We start from the raw sequence: 10,136 nt of genomic DNA on the forward strand, positions 1-10,136 counted from the left end.
ACTCTCTCTCTCTCAAATAAATCAATCTGAAAATACATATGTATCTTCAGACTCCTAGAAGAAAAAAAAAAAGACACAAAACACAAAAAACCCAGATAGTTCTCCCAGCCCTTGCTCACAATCAACTTCTCATGGTGTTAGAGATATACTGGGATCAGTATGCAAGAGCAGAGGTGAAGGGTCTCATCCTGGAACGCACTGTCTAGGGGGTAAAGGGAGAAAGACAGAGCTGAAAGCCAGCTGGGAGTCTGAGGCCTGGTTTACCCTCGCACTCCACACTGATAAGAGCCAGAAATTTTCACCCTCTGTTCTAGCAAGGAAAAGGTGCCTTTTGCTTAGGTAACACCCCACTGGCCCTGCGGGTTACTGTTTCAGAGGGAGAGAACATTGGAATGGACATACAGTGCAGAAAGACTTTTTATCTTTTCAAGATGTGCTGCATTCAGATAAGAAAAGTAAACTATGCAAGAGAGCAAATTCCTAAAAAAAAAAAAAACAAAAAAACAAAAAAAAAAAACCTGAACATATACTGACCTGTGTAAATGCGGTCAAGTGTAGCTATGGTACTTAATGTCAGTATCACTCTGTTGGACATCTGATAACTCCAGATTGGGTTTAGTGAAGTGTACCAGATGCGGAGAACAAGAAGAAGAATCTGTCCTAAAATGAATCCCCAGATTCTGAGGTACCTGTAGATAGAAAAAATATATTTAACAACTTTTTCTGTGGTTTCAGTGCACTATGTTCATAGCAAACGTCCTAATTCAGAGCATGAGTATATGAAATAGTTCAGGTGGTAATTTGCAGTAAGGAACATGCTCTTGGTCTTTATAGGCAGCTTGTTATAATTCCTTAATTCTCAAAATTAGGATAGAGACTGACGGCAAGCATTCCCATTCTGATTTTGTGAAAAAGGAAAAAAGAGAGAGAGAGAAAGGGAGACTTCTACAAGCCATATGCAAAGTAAATACTATTACTTGGGTCTCCTGCTCCCAACTTCCCGCTTGGTAAGTGATCATACCTGTTTGTCTACAGGCATAAGAGATGAACCTCTGTCCATAGATAGAAGATGCCATACCTTTGCAAGCCACTTCCTGTCCACCACGTCACAGCATGGACGATCAGCGAGGAAGACACGCCAAGTGCAAGGACCACCAGCCGAACCCTGGCGTCTGGAGCCTGGAAGGAGGCGATGCTGCCTACAGACAAACGAAGGGGAGCTCAACCTTTCTGGCAAACGCACACTGGAACTCCATGATCTGCATTTGGTAACTGCTGTGTCTGGCACCATCTTTATACTCGGGAAGATCAAGTTAATAAAGAATTGTGTGTATACATCTTTTAAAAAATCTTTGCAATGTCATTTGTAACATAAAATCCACTATGTTAAAGTGGACAATTCAGTGGTTTCTAATATACTCATGAAGCTGTGCACCTATGACCACTAATTCCAGAACACTGTCACCACCCCAAAAAGAAATCTATACCCATCAGCAGTCCCTCCTTTCTCCTCCTTCCTACCATCCCAGCCCCTGGCAATCATTAATCTACTTCCTGTCTGTCTGGGTTTTTCCCATTCTGAGCGTTTCAGATAATGGAATCATATAATGTGTAGCCTTGGGTGGACGGCTTCTTTCCCTGAGCATAAGGTTTTCAAGGCTTATGGATACTGTAGTGTGTGTCAGTGCTTTGCTCCTTTTCACGGCTGAATAATATTCCCCAGGTTGGATATACTGCATTTTGTTCATCCATTCGTCGGAGATGGGCATTTGCCTTGTTTCCATTCTTTGGCTACTACGAATAATGTTGCCGTAAACATGTGTGAGCATGAACTAGCTTAACAGTTAAGTACATAGTAATTCATTTAAAATATCAGAGGCGTCAGAGGTGATAGCATGTACCACCCAGATCTTCTCTGTAGTTATACAAAGATACTTTGGGACTCTTTAAAAACAAAGTTGTTGCATTTCTTTCAGAAGCATCGGAAGGGAGTTTTAAGTAAACCGTGGCTTACAGCAGCCTTTGTTCAGCCTCGGCAGAGCTCAGGGGTGACTGAGAAGAGGATCTGGCCACACCTGTCTCTTTAACAGAGTCTCTTCAACTCTATGCCACTCTCCTACCTCCTCCGTTTTCTCAAATTTAATTCGAGCTTTACTCGAGGGGATGGGTCTTCATAGAGGAAAAGCACCCCAGACACCATACCTACTACAGGCTTAGTGATATCGCATCCCTCACAGCGACCAGAAGTTACCAGGCCAGAAGTGGACTCACATAATAAAAAATGACCCCCGTAACTCTCAGTCGGTGGGCTTTGCGGGTGAAGCTGGCACAGGCAACCGAAGAAGGGCCACTGAGGAGACCGTCCCCAGAAAGCCAACGGAGGAGTGTGATGAGAAAATGAAACTTGCAACACAGTAACTCATGAAAGGAGACTGCGAGCCCCAGGCAGTTTAACTCAATTACTAGACACTCCATTCGGGGTAGAACATTTCATTTCTATTATTTCTGGAGCTGTAGTTTGCACAGTCATTTGACAGGTCCTTCCATTCCTGTGGACACCGTCTTCATAAAGGGTGCATTTTTCAGTGGTTTTTCCCACTGTTCTTTCTGAGCCCGTGATCCTGAAAAGCCAGAGATCTGCAGCCTCGTAGGGACCCACAGAAACTCACTGCACTTAACCTCGTTCTGCCTTCTTCCGCGACTGGCCCACAGAAAAGCAGAGGCAATTCCCTAGTAATTCCTGCCACTGTTTCTGAAAAAAAGAGTCAAATGACCGTTTCCGGAGAAAAAGAAATATAAGGCATGGTTCGTGCACAAATGCCACTTGGAAAACTCAGAGGAACCAACTGCATCATAACAGAGGAGCAAGACATCCAGTATTCTCGGCCACAGAGCCAAGCGGACTGGAGTCTGCTGTTTTTGTTTTCTGAACCTTCTCTTCCATGACTCCTCCTTCTTTCATTTTTACTACCAGTACTTCTTCAAGGACTCTCAACATTCCTTAATATGAATGCTCTCAAGTCTTTGTGTAGTAAGTGTACTTTCACAATTTTTCATTGTTCTGCGTCTCCCTCTTCCGCTGCCCCTCCCCCTCCACGTATGCTGTGTGCCTGGCTTTCTCTCAAATAAATAAATTTTTTTTTTTTTTTTTTGGAAAAAGGGGGAGCATCTGGGTGGCTCATTGATTAGCCATCTGCTTTCAGCTCAGGTCACGATCTCGGGGTCCTGGGATCAAACCCCACAGCAGGCTCCCTGCTCAGCGGGGAGTCTGCTTCTCCCTCTACCCCTCCCCCTCCACTTATACTTTCTCTCTCACAAATAAATAAATAATCTTTAAAATTTTTAATTGCTAAAAAAGCTCACAATTTTTCATTGCTAATTTTTGGCACTGTAACATCCTCATATTCAGAATTCCGAAGATACAAAAGGTATATATTGCAAAGTTTCCCTTTCATGCCTATGTCTAGCTTGATACCATATTCAAACAATTAACATGCTATTAGCTTTTTAAAAAAATCTTTCTAGAGCTTCTTAATGCATGTTCAATTAGATACTAAATATATTTCCATCTCAACTTTCTTACACAGATGTTAGTACTCTGCACATTTTAGTGCTTCCTTTTTTTTCCACTCAATATATTTTAAAGAACATCCCATTTCCTTACAAAAATGATGTTCTCTTCTTTTACACAGATGCACAGTATTCTATAGTATTCCAAGGTTCAAAACCATAATTTACTTAACCTCTCCCATTTGATGACATTTAGGTTATTTCTAATCTTGTGGCTGTAAATCTTGTAATCTTATGACTGTAAATATGGCTGCAATGATTCAATAATCTTGCATTTTTGTGATTTGAACATATATGGGAGTGTATCTGTAGGATATATTCCTAGAATTGGAATTGCTGATAAATGCTGCTAAATTATCTCTGCAGAACTTGTGCCAATTTATATTCCCACCAGCAGTGTCCAAGGCCTACTTTCCCACCCTTCCAATACAGTGTTCCTCAACCTTCCTCCTGGACAATCCAGTATGCGCAACTACATACAAATATGTATGTGCGTGAGTGTGTGTTTTGTACGCCACGCGTTTTGGTATTTTTTAAGAACCAGTTATACTTCCTGTTCAGTAAACTGGTCATATTCTTTGTTATCTATTGAGTCGCTAGTCCTTTTTACTGTTGATTTGTAAAAACTCTATATGTTAGTGAAATTAGCCCTTGACTAAATGAATTGCACATATCTTTCCTAAAGATTGTTGTTGTTTGACTTTACTTACTACAATGTTCATCACGCATAATTTTCCTATTTTCACGCAGGCGCATTCAACAATTTGTAATGGTTTTTGAGTTTTGTGTTGTAGTTGGAGAAAGAACACAAAATTTTCAAGAGCTGACGTGTTCTCCCTCTGCATTTCAGTGATTTTTAGGCTTTTCCAATCTGACAGAAAAAGTTAGAAATATAAGAGGCATGGACTCTTGGTCTAGCATTCCAATTCCACTAAAACTCTTTAATGTAGTAGTAAGAGAAAGAGGAATCTTGTTTCTTTTAATTATTTAGCATTCAAAGAACAATCTACATATTTTCACTTGATTTTTGACATCAACAACAACAACAACAAAAATCTTAAAGAAGCACTTTTAAATCTTACCCACAGTAATGATCCGCAACAGGATTAGCATCCACTTCTTGTTAGCCAATTTCCAGAAAGGAGGAAATATTAGGAATACTGGAGAAAGAAACGCTATGCCAAAACCTTCAAGCCCAGTGAGTTCCAGAGTTTGCAGGGGAAAGTAATAGATCATCGGTCCCAAGGCATGGCAGAGAGACCAAGAAACATACCCTAAGGGCAAACAAACAAACAAACACATGTTTTAAAGGACACTTGCAAAGGCGTCCTTGTTTCCCACAGTAGCCCTGCCCCTCCCCCATAACGGCTCCGGCTGACCCACCCTCCCTCACAATTCTGACCTTAACCTGGTTCCACTACAGAATTCCTCTCCTTCCCCCATCAGAAGGAGACTGTCCCAGGATGAGAATGGGTCCTGCTGTTGTGAGTCCCGTGACACCCTTATTTACCCCTTTAACCTTGTTCGCATTCCCAGAGGTCATCCCTTTCTTAAAACCTCTTCATCTGGACCATCTGGGTTGAACTGAATGTTCTGTCAGAACCCTAGTTGGAAAAATGTCTTTACCTAAGTCAACCCTTCTATAAAAAGCAATGCCATGAAAATCAAAGAGAGGAAAAAACAGGGGTGCCTGGATGGTTCAGTTGGGGGAGCATGCCACTCTGGATCTCTGGGTGTGGTTTCAAGCCCCATGTTGGGTGTAGAGATTATGGGCGGGGCGAGCAAAGAAAAAAGCAAAGAAAAGAAAAAGCAGCACGACCTCCTCCTTTCCTCCCACTCCAGACTGCACCAAAAGGCTGGTTAGTTAGGCAACATATTCTTGTAAGTAGACTTTTTTAAACCTAACCTAGTGCGGAGTAAGTGAGATACCTGGATCTGACTCAGGCTCACCTCTGCCCATTACTGACTGCATAATCTTCTACCGTAATGATAATTAACTAATGGGCCCTTCCCATGTGCCAGCACTGTGCTAAGTATTTCCAGAGATCGTCTCTTTGGGTCCTCATCCAACTCCTGTCCTGTGAAATGGACCCTTTTTACTCCCCTCTTACAAATGTAAAAAACAACAAAAACGTCTGAGATTCAGAAAGTAATTGCCAAGATCAAAACGGCAGCACATGGCAGAGTGAACCTAAGCCCGGGCAGTCTGGTTCCAAAGGCAGCCATCTAACCATCGGGAGTGGTTAACTTTCTCCCCACGAACGTCCCAGCCTTCCTTTCTTCCTCAGCGAAATAGCTCTGTTCGCCACCTCACAGGTTGTGAGGATTTGTGAGGATTACCTGAGATCAAGTACTAAGAGTACCTAGCACCCCAGGTACTTACTAAATGTAATTCATTTCACATTGCTGTACGAAGATACATTAGGAGCCAGGGGAAAGTTGCGGGGGGGGCGCTTCTGAATTATTAGCAGCTCCCAGAAAATCAAGTTTTTAGGCAGGGGCCCCTCCTAAGCCAAAGGAATGTTTCATGATGAACCGCGAGATTATAGCATTCTCCCAAACGTTCGGCTGGGAATTCTGATTTTAATCATACAAGTCGGACAGAATTACACCAATAATTGTTCTCGGGACTTTTTGCAAAGCTGCTAAGCACGCACACGGGACTCGAGTTCGATGCCCAGCCATGAGCTGAGCTCATCGCCGGGGGACACGGGGGCCCCTTTCCTTCGGAAAGTTAAGATCCAGTACTGAAGTTTATTCACTTAAACTAAAGGTTTGGGCGAGGGTGGGGAAGTCGGGAGCTGTACCAGCAGCGCCGGTTCAAGGCCTCCACGTGGGGAACTGGGCGCGATCCCAGTTCCCCACGAGGGCGGCGTGGGAGCGGAATCCTCCTCGGCTCCCAGCCTCAGTCTGGGTCTTGTCTTTTTTTTTTTTTTTTTCCTTTTACTTTGGTATCAAGATTTCCCAGGGGACGTCTCTATTTGGGGCGCGGAGCGCGCTCCCCCCTCCCGGATCCCAGCCCCCGGGGGCCCAGCGTCGCGGCTCCGGACGCGCGTGGGGAGCGCGCCGCCCGGACCGCGCGTCCGGGGCTGCCTCGGCTTACCCAGCAGGCTCTCCAGGAGGATCTCGCGCCACAGCCAGGGCATGGCCGCAACGTGCAGCCGCTTCTTCAACAAGCAGCACGCGCCCGCCCCGCGCCGGCCGCCGCGTCGTCCGGAGCTGGGTCGGCGCGCGCGTGCCCTCGCCTAGCCGGCCGCCCCCCACTGGCCCGCGCGGACAGCCGAGCCCGGGCGAGGGTGGGGCCGCCGCGCGTCCGCCTCCGCACACCACACCCAGCCCAGCCTGCCCGGGCCCGCGCCACCTGCGCGCTCCGGCGCCCAAACCCCGGGCCCCGTGACGGCTCCCTGTAGGCTCGCGGGGGACCTCGGACCCCGCCGTCGGGCAAAACCCAGGACGCCCGGCCCGGCCGCGGAGCAGCCCGGGGAGGGAGCGCTGCAGACCCGCGGGAGCCCGGGAGCCGGCGCAGCGGCGGGCCCCAGGTGCCGGGTTTAAATAGAGGCCCACGGATGTGCGCTGAGGAGGGTACGGTGCACAGGAGGGGACCTGCGGGACGGACGCGCGTGCTCTGGGCCGACAGGTGCCGACAGGTGCCGACAGGCCCTCGGCTTTCTAAGGCCTGGGCGACGCTCGGGAGGCGGGTGGCTCCCCAGACTGCGCTACTCCTTCTCAGCCCGGTGGTGAACAAACTGCGCTCTGAAGTGTGGTCCAAAAATTCTAGAGACTCCAGCATTTTCTGTGGCTTTTAGAGACGCCGCAACCCTTGCACAGGGGAGAGAAGACAACTGATGTGCGCGGAAACTCTGCCCTCCTCAACGTCATGATTAAGGCTGTTTGCGAGTGCCCATCCCTAAGGAGAGAGAGGCAGAGAAGGTCTAATTAACAATGGAGCCAGCGGTCTAGGCCGGTTGTTTCTCGCTCAAATAATACCACACCCCAGAAGGTCTTGGGAAATTTTTTTGAACCTTCTCAAAGCAGTTTATTTTAATTTGCTTTAGTTCCTTCGACGACTTTATCATTTATCACTTTTGGAAAGTTTGTTCTGAAAGGAAACAATGATGAGTCGCCTAAAAGTGTAAGAATCTTTTAAGAGCAATTGTTGTAAGTCTGTTGCAGTTTTGAGCAAAGAGATCCTAACCACTTAGTTAATTCCTAGTACTCTGTCACAAGGGTAGCATATAGATCAATGAAGCAGAACCAAGAGTCCTGAAATAAACTCCTTTGGGGTCAGATGATTTTCAACAAGTTTGCCAAGACAATTTCCTGGGGGTTAAAGGATGGTCTTCAACAGATGGTTCTAGAACAATTGAATATCCCTCTGAAAAAGAATAAAGTAGGACCCGTATCTCACACCATATGCAAAAACTATTCTAAATGGATCAAAGACCTAACTATAAGACGTAAAACTATAAAACTCTGGGAAGAAAATGTAGGAGTAAGTCTTCAGGGTCTTTAGTTGGGCAGCGAATTCTTAAAAATGGCACCCAAAGCCCAAGTGACAAAAGGCATAAGAAAGCCTCATCAACATTAAAAGCTCGTGCTTTAAAGGACACTATCAAGAAGCTGAAAAAACAATGCACATACTATGAGACAGGATTTTCAAATTGTACATCTGGTAAGGAGCAGCTGTCCAGAATATACATTTAAAAATACAAGTCAACAATAACAAATGACCCAATTTAAAGACGAACAAGAGATCTGATAGACCTTTCTCCACAGAACCTATACAAGTAGCCAATAAGCACAGGCAAGGAATATTCAAATCACTTCACTAGGGAAATGCAAATCAAAACCACAATGAGATACCCCTTCACACTCACTAAGATGGTTATAATAAAAAAAATCATACAATCACAAGTGTTGGCAAAGATTTGGAGCAAGTAGAACCCTTCTACATTGCTGGTGGGAATGTAAAACGGTGCAGCTACTTTGGAAAATGGTCATTCTTCAAATGATTAAACATTAAGTTACCATATGATCGAACAATATTCCTGGGTAAGTATAAGTATATATACCCAAGGCAAATGAGAACATGCAGAATTTGTACACAAGTGTTCATAGAACCATATTTATAATAGGCAGAACATGGGAACAACCCAAATGTGCAACAAATGATGGATAGATAAATAAGAAGTGGTATAGCCATACACTAGAATATTATTCAGCAATCAAAAAAGAATGAAGGTCTGATATATGCTACCCCTGGATGAAGCTTGAAAACAATGCTAGGGGCACCTGGCTGGCTCAGATGGTTAAGCACTGCCTTCATTCAGCTCAGGTCATGATCTCAGGGTCCTGGGATCAAGTCCTGTATCAGGCTCCCTGCTCAGTGGAGAGTCTGCTTCTCCCTCTGCCTGGCACTCCCCCTGCCTGTGCTTTCTCTGTCTCTCTCTCAAATGAATAAATAAAATCTTTTTAAAAAAGAAAGAAAGAAAGAAAACAGATTACTGTAAGCAAAAGAAACCAATCACAACATAAATCACATATTGTATAATTCCATTTAAATGAAACTTTCCAAATAGGCAAATTTATAGTGGCCAAGAGTGAATTAATTGCTTAGGGCTGGGGAGCAAGTGGCAAAAGAAAGGGAATAAATGGGTATACAGTTTCTTTCAAGACGGGGTGGAATGAAGTGTTCTAAAATTAGATTGTGGCAATGATTGTACAACTATGAATATACTAAAAATATTGCATTACACATGGTAAATGGGCGGATTATTGGTATGTGAGTTATGTCTCAAGAAGATAGTTTTTAAAATGTAATACATTCTAGTTACATTTTGTAAAAATGTTTTGGTTCTGTTCATCGTTTACTCTCAACCATCCTTCAACATGTGAAGGACTTCAGTGAATAGAAACATCAGATCCTGCATTTTCCTTCGTCATTTCCCACATACATTTATTTTTCTTGCTCCCATATGAAAAGCATCGTATTTAGTGCTGTGAGTGCCATGTAGGCGCTCTGTAAAGTTTGTCCCTTTCAACACCAAGTTCTAGGACAAACTTTGCTTCTATTAAGGATGCATTGTGTTTTCTCTTTTCCTGAAAGCTCAGTTTTTAGTCTTAGTATTTCTTTTTCTCTTTAACCATTTGATCACAGCTACCTTCAGGGGAGTCTGGGAAAACGCAGTCTAGCTGCTAGCCCAGAAAGGAAAGAAACGAAGTTGGGGTGAGCCGCTGTCTGTTTCTGCCATAAACACCTACTTTATGTGTAACTACACATAAAGTTTGAGGTTTAAATAGATGGAGTACTAAGGCACTCAGCATGTCGCCTATGGTATTTACAGCATTTAGTAAATGGTAACTTGCATTACTATTTGTATATCTCTTCATAATACTTGACATTATGCTAAGCATATTGTAGGTTAAGTCCTTGCTTGGCCATTATGTCAATAACCTCTCCATTCTGAGCTCATTTTAATTGCCTTCTCTGGGCATTCCCTAATTCATTCTGACTTCCTTCCAACTATAGAGAGAAGAATGGCATCAGTATGCCAGGGAAAATTTCA

At 44.2% G+C, this 10,136-nt stretch overlaps 1 protein-coding gene across 2 annotated transcripts in view; it reads right to left on the reverse strand.

Annotated features, from left to right (window-relative positions):
- Positions 1–6,871, reverse strand: part of CWH43 (cell wall biogenesis 43 C-terminal homolog) — a 55,174-nt gene extending 48,303 nt beyond the window's left edge. For both annotated transcript variants that reach the window (XM_045997577.1, XM_045997576.1), the window contains exons 1-4: positions 6,674–6,871; positions 4,653–4,844; positions 1,079–1,199; positions 535–689 (exon numbers count right to left, since the gene is read on the reverse strand). In XM_045997577.1, coding sequence (XP_045853533.1) covers positions 535–689; positions 1,079–1,199; positions 4,653–4,844; positions 6,674–6,716 — 511 coding nt within the window. In that variant the 5' untranslated portion in view covers positions 6,717–6,871. The remainder of the gene's footprint in view (positions 1–534; positions 690–1,078; positions 1,200–4,652; positions 4,845–6,673) is intronic.
- Between the last annotated feature and the right edge of the window lie 3,265 nt (positions 6,872–10,136).

Source organism: Meles meles, chromosome 2 (genome assembly GCF_922984935.1).
Source record: "Meles meles chromosome 2, mMelMel3.1 paternal haplotype, whole genome shotgun sequence".
Classification (NCBI taxonomy): domain Eukaryota; kingdom Metazoa; phylum Chordata; class Mammalia; order Carnivora; family Mustelidae; genus Meles; species Meles meles.